Source organism: Mastomys coucha, unplaced genomic scaffold, assembly GCF_008632895.1.
Source record: "Mastomys coucha isolate ucsf_1 unplaced genomic scaffold, UCSF_Mcou_1 pScaffold10, whole genome shotgun sequence".
Taxonomy (NCBI): domain Eukaryota; kingdom Metazoa; phylum Chordata; class Mammalia; order Rodentia; family Muridae; genus Mastomys; species Mastomys coucha.
In genome coordinates this window covers 16386-31012 of record NW_022196892.1, presented here as the reverse complement: position 1 = coordinate 31012, position 14627 = coordinate 16386, and the positions used below count along the sequence as shown (strand labels likewise).

At 41.7% G+C, this 14627-nt stretch overlaps 1 protein-coding gene across 2 annotated transcripts in view; it reads left to right on the top strand.

Annotated features, from left to right (window-relative positions):
* LOC116072638 (ankyrin repeat domain-containing protein 26-like) overlaps nt 1-13582 on the top strand; it is a 93871-nt gene extending 80289 nt beyond the window's left edge. Inside the window, exon 9 of one of the 2 annotated variants that reach the window (XM_031344117.1) lies at nt 13559-13582. In XM_031344117.1, the coding sequence (XP_031199977.1) occupies nt 13559-13567 (9 nt within the window). In that variant the 3' untranslated portion in view covers nt 13568-13582. Of the gene's footprint in view, nt 1-1021; nt 1487-13558 lie in introns of those variants that run through there. The other variant, XM_031344098.1, reaches the window with a different exon arrangement.
* The last annotated feature ends 1045 nt before the right edge of the window (nt 13583-14627 follow it).

The following is a 14627-nucleotide window of genomic DNA, read 5'->3' as shown; positions in this document are numbered from 1 at the left end:
TAGATGTTCTTAGTGACTCTGACCGGAGCTTGTCCTGTCCCTGCCACCTGGCGGCTCCCCTGCGACTCATGGGGCCTGTGCCTCCCTGTTGTATACTCCAGGCTTAGGAACTCACTGGAGAGAAGATGGCAGCTCTCACTGGAGACTCCAGGTGAAAGTGGTCCCTGGAGGCAGACCCTCTTCGTGCAAGGGAGGGGCAGCTAAGGTCGCTGATCCACCTCTGCCACTTGGAAGCAGAGAGGATCCTGTCCCTGCCGCCTGGCGGTTCCCCTGCGACTCTTGGGGTCTGTGCCTCCCTGCTGACTGCTCCCGGTTTAGGAACTCACCGGAGAGAAGATGGCAGCTCTCACTGGAGGCTCCGGGTCAAAGAGTTCCCTGGAGGCAGACCTGCCTCGTGCAAGGGAGGGGCAGCTAAGGTTGCTGATCTACCTCTGCCACTTGGAAGCTGAGAGGATTCTGTCCCTGCCACCAGGCGGCTCCCCTGCGACTCGTGGGGCCTGTGCCTCTCTGTTGTCTGCTCCCGGCTTAGGAACTCACTGGAGAGAAGATCGTTAGTTCTATTTCTAAATAGGATCTTATAGAAACTAACAAGTTGAGGTCACGCTGGAGTTGTGGAGCAAGCTATGTGCCTAAACTAGTATGAAAATTATCTTTATGAACATATAAGAAAGGTTTGGAGAAGAAGACAGGGAGGGGGAGAGAGAGATAGAAAGAGGGATGGGTGGATTAAAGAATATATACCATACACGTAAGTCCTGAGATGAGGCAGTTAATTTAGAAGGCAAGATATGGAAGATTGCCTACAAATCCCAGCAACTGAGGAGGAGTCCTGGGGTCAGTTGTGTCATTGGAACTTCAGTCAGTTTGGCCCATCCAACAGTTAAGTATGAGATATCACACTTCCATGAGCAAAGCTCCTATCTGGGAGATATAATTATATCTGAGATTTGCCCAGCTAGTTCTCAAAGTTCAGTGTTCAGACTCTCAATCTGTGGATTTCAACTTTGGCATCTCTCTACAGGGAGAAGAGTGTCGCACTGATCAGCTGGATCTCCACTTTAACATTCTTCAGGTGACTCAGAACTGCCTCCTCAACATATTACCCACTGCACACTATGTAGCTTGGCTCTGGGGCTCTCAAGTCTGGCTTCAGAAGCAAGGAAAAACAATACAGTTCACAACACTCTGGTGATATGTAAATACCCAAGTTAACTGCTGGTTCCCTCTAAAATCTCCAGCCTTGCTGCTGTTGGAGAAAACATTTTGAACCAAACCATGATCATCAGACTAAGCCAGCTATTTTTCTTAATATCAGCCCAGGACAGCCAGACCTGACAAATTATGGAGGCTGTGACCCTCTCCCTTGCCTCTTACATCCATTTAGAATGTGAGTTAAGTAAACGTCTCTCTCTGCTTCAACATATACCAATATTGCCTATACAAAACAAACAAATGAAAACAAAACCTTAATCATCCAACCAACCAACCAACAACAACAAAACCCCTGTATACAAAGCAATCTCTGATCTCTCTGGCTCCAACAGTTTCCTCTTGTAATTTTCTACTCCTTAATAAAATGAACTTCTATTTTCCATGTGATTAAAATTTCCTTCCTTCACATGAGGAATTTGTTAAATCATCAGAGAATGTGCTAATGCAGCCATCATTGCTTAACTTTATGCTATTGAGTGACATGCCTTAGCATCTACAGCCCTTTATGTTACCTGCACTTTTATTTTCTAAGAAGCTTTCAAAGATCTGAACTTAAATTGTATCACTTATACTCTCATCTCTGTCTCTCTCTGTCTCTGTCTGTCTGTCTGTCTCTCTCTCTCTCTCTCACACACACATACACACACACACACACACACACACACACACACACACACACATACACACAGAGAGAGAATTTCCTGAGCAAAATGATATATTTCTGGAAGTAAAACCACTATTGCTTAACTACAGTGTAATCAAATAAATTGAGTAATTGTAACATAATTTACTAAACCTCATGGATTTGAGGAAATACCTTCTGGAATTAACCTCATATACAGCAGGTTATAAAATGTCATTTCACTTTCTGTCATCTGATTCTACAAGCACCATTCATTTAAGGAAGCTTTATATGTTTAGATAAGCTTTTATGGACTTAATTTTGTCGTAAGGTGTAGGTAATTCACATTCCAGAGAAACTCACAATACCTACCATCAGATTCAAAATGGTTTGGTATAAAAATGATTATTCTCTTTTTACTATTGTTAATTGAGACAGTCTGTTAATTACTACCACTATTTCCAAGATTGGTAGCGTTCCATACACAGCGACACACCTAAGCACTGCTTGACATTATACATTTAAAACACAGAAATCAGTTAAAGGTTAACTCTGGTTTGGTAAAGCACAATATTTATGTCAATATAATAAAGTATCACATGGTTAGATTTTATTCAGTCAGTGAACAATGGGAGGAAGGTCAGTGAATGGTCTTGAATGTTCTATGAGAGTAGGCAGAAATTGAGAATGTAGTTGTAATTTTAAGATGTATTTTGCTTTGTGATGTCTAGCACTCTTTTTTCCACTTTAAAAGTTGATATTAGCTATAAATTAGAGAATAACCATGCTACAAGCCAGGGACTCAAAGATGCTAAATAACAAGGAGTGCCCAAGGGAGGATGTTTGAATCTCATTCACAAAAGGAAATAAAATAGATATTAGAGATAAATGGACAGAAGGAACTGGGTAATAGAAAGGTTGGGGAGAAGAACAGGGTGTGGATCAGGCATGGGAAGAGAAGGAACAAGGTGGGGGCAGAAGGATTGGAGAAAGAATGGAAATTGGTGGTGGGGGTGGGGAATCTCTGGGGCTGGTTTGGGACCTGGAATGGGGGAGGCTCCACAGAGTCTATGGGGGTGACCCTAGCAGAGACTCCTAGACTGGGAGACTGCAGTGGTCAACTCCTGTAGCAGGAGTCCTAGTGGAAGTCCCAGTGGAAGAAGGGGGACACCAATCCACCCACAAAAACTTTGACTCAAAACTTGTCCTGCCTACAAGATGTGCAGGGATAAAGGTGGTGCAGTTTCAAGAAATGTCCATCCAATCACTGGCCCTACTTGAGACCCATCCCATGGGAAAGAGCTAACCTTTGACACTATTCATGATACTTACAGACAGGAACCTAGCATAACTGTCCTCTGAGAGGCTTCATACAGCAGCTGAAGGAAACAGATGCAGTCAAACATAAGGCAGAGTTCAAGGAGTCTTCTCTAAGTGGGAAGAACTGAGGGACCTGGAGGTGTCAATGACACTAGAAGAAAACCCAGAGAGTCAACTAACATGGTACCATGGGTGCTCATAGAGACCGAACTACCAACCAAAGAGCATGCTTGAGCTGGGCTTAGGCGCCTTCCACATTTGTAGTAGTTGAGCAGCTTAGTCTTCAAGTAGGTCCCCTAGAAATTAAAACAGAGACTGTCCCTGACTCTGTTCCCTGGATGTTGATCACTTTCCCTTAGCTGGGCTACCTTGTCTAACCTCAGTAGAAGCAGATGCCCTTAGTCCTGATGCAACTTGATGTGCTATGGCTGGTTGGAACCCATGGAGTCTTCCCCTTCTCTGAGAAGGGAAAGGAGCAATGAGAGCAGGGGGGTTGGCAGTGTGGGACTGGAAGGAGAGGGATGGTTGGGATTGAGATGTGAAGTGGATAAAGTAGTGAAAAAAAGTTGAATTTTAGGCTATTTGGGGTTGCGTTGTGAGAATCGCTATGTTCATGAAGGAGTTAGCTACAACTGATTTGTAGAAAAATACTGTCATATGGTTCATTTTATCATTTTCTGTTGCAGAAAGGCACTCCACTACAGAATGCCAATATACCAGTGGTACCCAGTACATCTCATATGTAGTTATTTCAACTACTGTTCTGAAATTAGTGATTTCAAAATTCCCCTTTTAAAAGTAAATATTTGTTTGAAGTCTATTTTTAAAAATTTTTATTAATCATTCCAAATGTTTACATTTCAAATGATATACCACTTCCTGATTACTCACTCCACCATCCCTCAATTCCATGATATCCCACTTCCGTCTGTCAAACCCTATCTCACATCTGCCCTCCCCCTTCCCTTTTGCCTATATGAGAGTGCTCCCCTACCCAGCCACACTCTCCTGCCACACCCCTCAAGCATCCCCCTACTCTGGGGTATCAAACCTCCCTGGGACCAAGGGCCTCCCCTCTCATTGCTGTCTGGCAAGGCCATCATCTGCTACATGTGTATCTAGAGCCAAAGATCCCTCTAGGTACACTCCTTGCTTGTTGGTCTAGGCTCTGGGAGAAATGGGTTGTCAAGCCAGCCTATGTTGTTCTTCCAGTGGGGTTGCAATCCCCTTCTGCTCCAGAGTCCTTCTGCCAGCTCTCCCACCAGGTTCCCTGTGTTCAGTTTGAAGACGTTTGCTGGCCCTTTGCATTGGGAATCTTCACATTCTTCTAAACCTACTATTCTCAGGCTGGATCCTATCATTATTTCCTGGATTTCTTGAATGTTTTGAGGTAGGAGCTTTTTGCTTTTTGTATTTTCCTTGACTGTTGCGTCAATGTTTTCTAAGGTGTCTCCTGTTGCTGAGATTCTTTCTTCTATCTCTTGTATTCTGTTGGTGATGCTTACTTCTGTGACTCCCGTTTTTTTTTTTCCTAAGTTTTCCATGTTTAGGGCTGTCACCCTGAGTTTTCTTTAATGATTCTACTTCCATTTTTAGATCCTGGAGAGTTTTGTTCAATTCCTCATCCTGATTGCATCCTCCTGTATTTCTTTAAGGGATTTATGTGTTCCTTTTTTAAGGGCTTCTAATTTTTTTAATTGTGTTCTTCAGCATTTCTTTAAGGGAGTTTTTTATGTTCTTCTTAAAGTCCTCTGTCATCTTCATGAAATGAATGTTTAGATCTAAATCATGTTTTAAGGGTGTTGTTGGGTATCCAGGACATGCTGTGGTGGGAGAACTAGGTTCTGATGTTGCCAAGTCAAATTGGTTTCTGTTGCTTATGTTCTTATGCTTGCCTCTCCCCATCTAGTTATCTCTGGTGTTATCTGACCTCCCTGTCTTTGGCTGGAGCCTGTCCTAACTGTGATCCTGTGATCCTGGGGAGTCAAGCTGGGGGGTGGGGCTGCCACTGGTGTGTGTGCTGTATGGAATCTGCTCCTGGCAGGCACTGATGGGGGCCAGAAGGTGTCCACATCTCTGGCTGGGAGAGGAATCTCTCCCCTGGTATGATGGGTCTCTCGGCAGGGTTTAAGGTCCCACCTGTGAGCTGGATGTGTCTGAATATCTGGGGGTCAAGCTCAACTGGGGTGTGTACTGTGAGGGTTCAGGTCTAGTGCTGGGCCTCCACTACTGGCCAGCACAGGAGGGAGCCGGAAGATGCCCAAGTCTCTGGCCTGAAGTCTATTTTTTAGTTATTTTTTATTTTTTATTTTTTATTAGATATTTTCTTTATTTACATGTCATATGATATCTCCTTTCCCAGTTTCCCCACCAAAAAAAAAAAAAAGAATAAAATAAAAATAAAACCAAAACCAAAACCAAACCCCTGTTCCCTTCCCCTCTCCCCCTGCTCACTACCCCAACCCCTCCTGCTTACTAGCCTTGGCATTCTCCTACACTGGGGCATAGAACCTTCACAGGGCCAAGAGCCTCTGCTCCCATTGATGACTGACTTGGCCATCCTCTGCTACATCTTTGTACTCTTTGATTGATGTTTTAGTCCCTGGGAGGTCTGAGGGTACTAGTTAGTTCATATTGTTGTTCCTTCTAAGGGGCTATTTTTTAAAGACAAAATATATAGTAGAATTTCTGGAGTGTAGATTAAAAGATTTTTTACTGAGACATTTGATGCACATGATTCCATAAAATAACTTTAAATTCCCAATGGTTGTCTGAGCTGCATATCACTGAAGGTCTTAGTCCTGGCTCTACTCTTTGCTTGTTCTTAGTCTTTGCTTGAAGTGACTTGCTACTAAGCATATGTATTCTGTTTATTAGGGTTGAAAAGAAAGCACGGAAGTTTCCCCTAAGTTTTACTTAATTTTTTATTATACCTTTCCTCCTTCCAATATCATTGTTGTTAAAATGTGATTCACTTGCCAAATAAATACCATTTAATTTAAGACCTAGTGTGCATATTTACTTTATTCAAACAAAATAAATGGGATTTTGTAGTACTTTCTGGTGTTCTCAGGTATGTAAATGACCCTGTTCATAAGCAATACCTCCAGTTTTTGTTATTTTTTTTGTTTTTGTTTGTTTTTTGTTTTGTTTCCTTTTAGGATAAAAAGAGTAGGGCTATTACAAGATACTAATACTGGTTAAAGTTTAGATCCAGGAGTAAGAACTTTGAATGTCCTCATCAAATTCCTAATACAATTAGTCAAAGACATGGAAAGAGTAATTCTCACCTTCATCTAGAAAGGCAAAAAACCCAGAATAGAGAAAACAGTTTTCAGCAATAAAAGAACAGCTGGAGGAATCACATCCCTGACCTCAAGCTTTACTACAGAGCAATAGTGACAAAAACCACATGACATTGGTAGATCAATGGAATAGAATTGAAGACTCAGAAATAAAACTACACATATATCTACAGTTGATCTTTGACAAAGAAGCCAAAAATATACATGGAAAAAAGAAAGCATCTTCAACAACTGGTGCTGGTCTAACTGGCTGTCTGTATATGGAAAAATGAAGTAGATCCATATTGGTCACCTTGCAGAAAGCTCAAGTCCAAGTGGTCCCTAAGTGGACCCCAACATAACCTGTTCTACTTATTTTGTACTTTCTTTTGGCTAATATCCATTTATTACTGAGAACATGCCATATATGTCACTTTGGGTCTCAGTTACCTAACTCAGGGTGATTTTTTTATTAGATATTTTCTTTATTTACATATCATATGATTTCTTCTTTCCCAGTTTCCCCTCAAAAAAAACAAACAAACAAGAACAAACCCCTGTTGCCTCCCCCTCCCCCTGCTTGCAACCCTACCCTCTCCCACTTATTGGCCTTGGCATTCCCTTACAGTGGGGCACAGAACCTTCACAGGGACTAGGGCCTCTCCTCCCATTGATGATCGACTTTGCAAACCTCTACTACACACATGCTGCCAGAACAATCAGTCCCACCATGTATAGTCCTTGGTTGGTGGTTGAGTCCCTGGGAGCTCTGAGGGTATTAGTTAGTTCATATTGTTGTTCGTCCTAAGGGGCTGCAAACCCTTCAGCTCCTTTGGTCCTTTCTCTAACTCCTTCATTGGGAACCCTGTACTCAGTTCAATAGATGGCTGTGAGCCTCTACATCTGTATTAGTTAGGTACTGTCAGAGCCTCTCAGGAGATAGCTATATTAGGCTGTCATGTCCTTCCTTCAGTCTCTGCTCCATAGTTAGTCTCTGCAACTCCTTCCATGGGCATTTTGTTCCCCATTTTAAGAAGGAATGAAATGTCTACATTTTGGTCTTCCTTCTTGAGTTTCTTGTGGTTTGTGGGTTGTTCTTCCTGTATTCCGAACTTCTGGACTAATAACCACTTATCAGAGAGCGCATACCATATGTGTTCTTTTGTGATTGGGTTTCCTCACTCAGGATGATATTCTCCAGATCCATCCATTTCCCTACGAATTTCATAAATTCATTGTTTTTAATAGCTGAGTAGTACTCCATTGTATAGATGTACCACAATTTCTGTATCCATTCCTCTGTTGAGGGACATCTGGGTTGTTTCCAGTTTCTGGCTCTTATAAATAAGGCTGCTATGAACATCATGGAGCATGTGTCCTTATCACATGTTGGCAGGATAATATTTTGTAGTTCCATCCCTTTGCCTGCAAAACTCATGATGTCCTTGTTCTTAATATCTGATTGTATTCTATTGTGTTGATGAACCACACTTTCTGTATCCATTCTTCCATTGTGGGACATCTGAATTTTTTTCCAGCTTTAGGCTATCACAAACAAGGCTGCTATGAACATAGAGGAACATGTACACATGTGGCATGATGGAGTATCTGTTGGGTATATGCCAAGGAGTGGTATAACTGGGTCTTTAGGTAGATCTATTTCCAATTTTCTGAGGAACCTGCAGAATGATTTCTAGAGTGGTTCTACTAGTTTGCAATCCCAACAATAATGGTGGAGTGTTCCTCTTTCTCCACAATCTCATCAACATGTGCTGTCACCTGAGGTTTTGAACTAAGCCAATCTGATTAGTTTTTAGGGGAAATCTCCGGGTTGTTTTGATGTGCATTTCCCTTTTCACTAAAGATTTTGAATGATTTCCTTACTAATGCATTTTCTTTCTGTTAACCCATGTCAGGTTTTTCTTTTTTCAGTTTTTTTCAAAGTTATTGTGGATGTAACAGAAAAGTAGGAAAATAATATAAACTAGAAAATTTTATTTTTTTTAATTTTTATTTTTTATTAGATATTTTCTTTACTTATATGTCATACAATATCTCCTTTACCAGTTTCCCCTAAAAAAAAAAAACTCAAAACCAAAAATCAAAAAATAACAAGAACAAACCCCTGTACCCTCTCCCCTCCCACTGCTCACCACCCCACCCTCACCTGCTTACTGGCCCTGGCATTCCCCTACACTGGAGCATAGAACCTTTACAGGGCCAAGGGCATCTCCTCCCATTGAAGACTGAATTGGCCATCCTTTACTATACATATGCTGCTGGAGCAATCAGTTCCACCATGTGTACTCTTTGGTTGGTGGTTTAGTCCTTGGGAGCTCTGAAGGTATTAGTTAGTTCATGTTGTTGTTCATCTTAAGTGGCTGCAAACCCTTCAGCTCCTTGAGTCCTTTCTCTAGCTCCTTCAATGGGGACCCTGTACTCAGTTCAATGGATGGCTGTGACCCTCTACTTCTGTATTAGTGGGGTACTGTCAGAGCCTCTCAGGAGACAGCTAAATCAGGCTGGATTGTCCTTCCTTCATTTTCTGCTCCATAGTTAGTCTCTGCAACTCCTTCCGTGGGTATTTTGTGCTCCCTTTTAAGAAGGAATGAAGTATCCACATTTTGGTCTTCCTTCTTCTTGAGTTTCTTATGGTTTGTGGATTGTACTTCGTGCATTCCAAACTTCTGGGCTAATATCCACTTATTAGAGAGTGCATATCGTGTGTGTTCTTTTGTGATTGGGTTTCCTCACTCAGGATAATATTCTCCAAATCCATCCATTTCCCTAAGAATTCCATCAATTCATTGTTTTTAATAGCCGAGTAATACTCCATTGTGCAGATGTCCACAATTTCTGTATCCATTCTTCTGTTGAGAGGCATCTGGGTTGTTTCCAGTTTCTGGCTCTTATAAATAAGGCTTCTATGAACATAGTAGAGCATGTGTGCTTATTACATGTTGGAGCATTTCTAGGTATATGCCCAAGAGTGGTATAGCAGGGTCCTCTGGTAGTACTATGTCCAATTTCCAGAGGAACTGCCAAACTGATTTCCAGAGTGGTTGTACCAGCTTGCAATCCCACTAGCAATGAAGAAGTGTTCCTCTTTCTCCACAACCTCTCCAGCATCTGCTGTAACCTGAGTTTTTTATCCTAGCCATTCCTACTGGTGTAAGGTGGAATCTCAAGGTTGTTTTGATTTGCATTTCCCTGATGACAAAGTATGTTGAACATTTCTTTAGGTGCTTCTCAGCCATTCGGTATTCATCAGTTGAAAATTCTTTGTTTAGCTCTGTATCCCATTTTTTAATGTAGTTATTTGTTTCTCTGGAGTCTAACTTCTTGAGTTCTTTGTATATATTGGATATTAGCCCTCTATCAGATATAGGATTGGTAAAGATCTTTTTTCAATTTGTTGGTTGACATTTTGTCCTATTGACAGTGTCTTTTGCCTTACAGAAGCTTTGCAACTTTATGAGGTCCTATTTGTCGATTCTTGATCTTAGAGCATAAGCTATTGGTGTTCTGTTCAGGAAACTTTCCCCTGTGCTTATGTGCTCAAGGCTCTTCCCACTTTTTTTTCTATTAGTTTGAGTGTATCTGGTTTTATGTGGAGGTCCTTGATCCACTTGGACCTGAGCTTTGTACAAGGAGATAGGAATGGTTCAATTTGCATTTAACTTTACATACTAACCGCCAGTTGAGCCAGCACCATTTGTTGAAAATGCTGTCTTTTTTCCACTGGATGGTTTTAGCTCCTTTGTCAAAGAGCAAGTGACCGTAGATGTGTGGATTCATTTCTGGGTCTTCAGTTCTATTCCATGAATCTACCTGCCTGTATCAATACCATACAGTTTTTATTAATACTATTCTGTAATACAACTTGAAGTCAGGGATGGTCATTTACCCAGAAAATCTCTGGCACATTTTAAAGTCTGTTCTATAAGGGAAATTTATATCTCTAAGTTCCCCCACTAAAAAATATTTTTTTCCATTATATGTCTGGGATGTGAGGCCATAAAACTGTGCCACCAAACAGTAGGGTGTATCTTTCCTATACAGTTGAGCCTCTTTGGAAATGTGCTCATACATACATCTATAGGTTTACATCACCACATCCTAGGCTGTTATTAATCCAGTCAAATTGGCAAAACAAATTAACCATTAAATTGTATTTGGAACTTACAATTTCAGATTGTGTGTCCATGACCATCATGGCTGGAGAATATGGCATCAGCTAGGCAGGCAGACAATCATGGTGCTAGAGTAGTAGCTGTGGGATTACAACCAGAAAGGTGGAGGGACACTAGGAATAGCATAAATACAGTGATGCACACATACTCACACACACACACACACACACACACACACTAATGCCACACCTCTTAATCGTTTCCAGTTTCACCACAGGAGAGTTGACCGTGCTACTCATCTGTTTTGAGACGGCAAGAATGTAGGAAAGATACCTTTCCTGACCTTACCCTTTGCCCCCTGAGGTAGACAGAAATGCTGCCACAGGGACAAGATAGAGGGACACCTTACCCACTTCTCACAAGCTGTAGTTCTCAGAGGAGAAGGCCAAGCACATCACATGGGCAGCAGAGTAGAGCTGGGCAGCCCCAAGATTGTGAGCACAGCAGAGATGACTCTGCCAATTGTCTGCTGTGAGGTGGCATGGCCATGGGGGAGATGTTGTCCCTCACCTTCCCAATTGTGTACCAGGCAGGAGAGCAGGACCTAGGGCTGGGAAAGTCTTACAACTGGTCCTGCTCCTCACCAACTGAAGTACTCAGGAGAGTGGGCCTTGCAAATTGCCTGGGCAGCACAGAAAGCTTGTCCTCATCTAAAGGTATTTTAACATAGCAACAGGAAAAGAAACTAAGTCACAGTACTTTTAAACTCCTGAATTTCAGAATTGAGGATAAATTACTATATTGATTAAGGTATCCACTTTGTGGTACTTGGTTATGGTAGCTCCAGTAAATCAATGTGAGTCTTTTCAAATGACTATTCTCCAAACATTTTGTGATGTTAATTTCAGGGAAAGTGGTGGCAGCTTCCACTGACAGGGGATCTGTTTGTTTTGTGTAGAATTCACCAGACTTGTGTCTTTGCTGGTTGTGCAAGGACTTTTTAATTTTTTTAAAAAGATGAACACCTCCTGAAGAGGGCTCAGGTACAAACTTTGTAATACTGCCCTTTCCTGCCCAGACCAACGATCTGTGTCCTGATAACCTCTATAGTTTGCACCAAATCTGTATTTCTTGGGATTAGAGACTACTGCTCTAATGTGGGAGACGATAAAACTGTGGCTTACAGCAGCCTGAGCATTAGACTATCCATCCATTAGAGCTTTGCTTTAGACACCTATGCCTGAGACCCATTCCTGCCAATTTGAGTCAATGAATGTAGAGTATATGGGTGAGCCTTTAGTGTAAAGACACCTCCAGAGGTCAGCTTGCATAACTAAGTGTTGACAGTCACTGAAGATCAAGGGCAAGATCCTTTGTCTTTTGCTAGCTGGAATAAAAGAGTGCATACTGGAGATGATCCCATTACAGGTTTTATTCAAGTCTACTTTCTTTGATTATTTATACAAAAAAGAGGAAACCTTCAACATATATCAGTAGGTCTTCCAACTGTGAGGAGATGACAGGATTATTGCTGTGCAGAATATAAGAATGTCATCGTGACAATGAGATGCAGACAGCAGGCAAGTGAGAAATGCTAGGGGAAGCCTAGGGTGTCAACCAGGACCAAAGCCTGTCACTAAGCACTGAATGCGTTATGTAGTTATAAGTTCCAGTTCTACTAACAGATAATCATGCTCTCAAGAATGGAAGGTCTGGGGGTGGGGGAGGGAGAGTGGGCCATGAGATGCCCAATGTTTGCTAGATGAACTATTTTATAAAAATGTGTGTGTGTGTGTGTGTGTGTGTGTGTGTGTGTGTGTGTATGTGTGTGTGTGTGTAGAGATTTGGGTATAAGGAAGGGGATAGAGGTAATTACATAACATGTCAAACTACAATTAGACTGGAGAAATAATTTCTATTACTTAACACTGTAAATGGAAAAGTTGAGTATCCAGAAATTTACTCTATATTTTATGGAACTAAAGTAAAGAGTTTAAAATCTCCAAATAAAAAGATATGACAGGGTGGAAATCTGAAAATCTCAACATATGTTCTAGTTTCATTTCTCCTTCTGTGATGAAGTATCCAAGACAAAAAGCATCTTAGGAGAGAAGCAGGCTATTTAGTTTACAATTTTTTTAAAAAATGATTTATTTATTTATTTTATGTATATGAGTACACACTTGTAGCTGTACAGATAGTTGTGAGCCTTCATTTGGTTGTTGGGATTGGACTTTAGGACCACTGCTTGCACAAGTCAACCCTGCTCCCTCAGTGCAGCCCTGCCTTTCCCAGAAGATCCCTTTGCTCAGTCCCTGCTTGCCCTGGCCCAACGAAGTATTTATTATTATAAATAGATACATTATAAGTGTCTTCAGACACATTAGAAGAGGACACCAGATTTCATTACAGGTGGTTGTGATTGCTGGAATTTGAACTCAAGACCTTCAGAAGAGCAGTCAGTGCTCTTACCCGCTGAGCCATCTCACCAGCCCTAGCTTACAGTTTCATGTGACTGTCCATCATTACAGGAAGTCATAACAGCTGGAGCCTGAGACTACTGGCCACATCACACTGACAGTCAAAATGAGAGAGAAATTAATGCATATATGCTCACTTGGTTACTTGCTTGCTTGCTTGTGTTCAGCTCAGTTCTCCACTTTTCCACAGTTCAGGACCATTACCCTGCCTAGGGAATAATGTCTCTGACATTGGACTGTGGTTTTTGACATCAATTAATTTGACTAAGAGAACCACCTCCAAAGATGTGCCCACAGTTCTCCCATGGACAATCCCTTGTTGAGACTCTCCTCCCATATGACCCCACGTTGTGTCCAATTGACAGTTAAAGCTAACCCTCAGAGATAGGAAGTTTATGGTTACAACAAGTGCTTGTTTAAAAAAAAATTTACAAATAACTCACTATATATTCAAGGCTGATAGGGGTCATTTTCATACTGCATATTCAGATACTTTCTCTTTTTCAGTTTCTTTAGGCTGAGTCCTGCCATGTTGTACTTGCTGGCCATGAACTCTTGCCCCAGCTCCCCAAATACCAGGATCAGAGACCTTCACCACTGAGCTCTGAGATTCCACCTCACACTAGTCAGAATGGCTAGGATAAAAAACTCAGGTGACAGCAGATGCTGGCAAGGTTGCTGAAAAAGAGGAAAACTCCTTCATTGCTGGTGGAATTGCAAGCTGGTACAACCACTCTGGAAATCAGTTTTGCCGTTCCTCTGGAAATTGGACATAGTTCTATCAGAGGACCCAGCTATACCACTCCTGGGAATATACCCAGAAGATGCTCCAACATGCAATAAGGACACATGCTCCACTATGTTCATAGCAGCCTTATTTATAATAGCCAGAAACTGGAGACAACTCAGATGTCCCTCAACAGAGGGATGGATATAGAAAATGTGGTACATCTACACAATGGAGTACTACTTAGCTATTAAAAGCAACGAATTCATGAAAGTGTTGGGGAATGGATGGACCTGGAGAATATCATCTTGAGTGACATAACCCAATCACAAAAGAACACACGTGGTATGCATTCTCTGATAAGTGGATATTAGCCTAGAAGATCAGAATACACAAAGGACAATCCACAAACCAAAGGAAACTCAAGAAGAAGGAAGACCAAAGTTTGGATTCTTCGTTCCTTCTTAAAAGAGGGAACAAAATACCCATGGAAGGATTTTCCAAGGCAAATTATGGAGCAGATACTGAAGGAAGGACAATCCAGAAACTGCTTTACCTAGGAATCCTTCATATATCCAATCATCAAAACCAGACACTATTGTGGTCTGACAATAAAATAAAGTGCTGACTGACAGGAGCCTGATATAGCTGTCTCTGGAGAAGCTCTGACAGCACCCGACTAATATGGAAGTAGAGGCTCACAGCCATCCATTGGACTGAGTACAGGGTCTCCAATGAATGAGCTAGAAAAAGGACCCAAGAGCTGAAGGGTTTGCAGCCTCTTAGCATGAACAACAATATGAACTTACTAGTACCCTCAGAGCTCCCAGAGACTAAAGCTCCAACCAA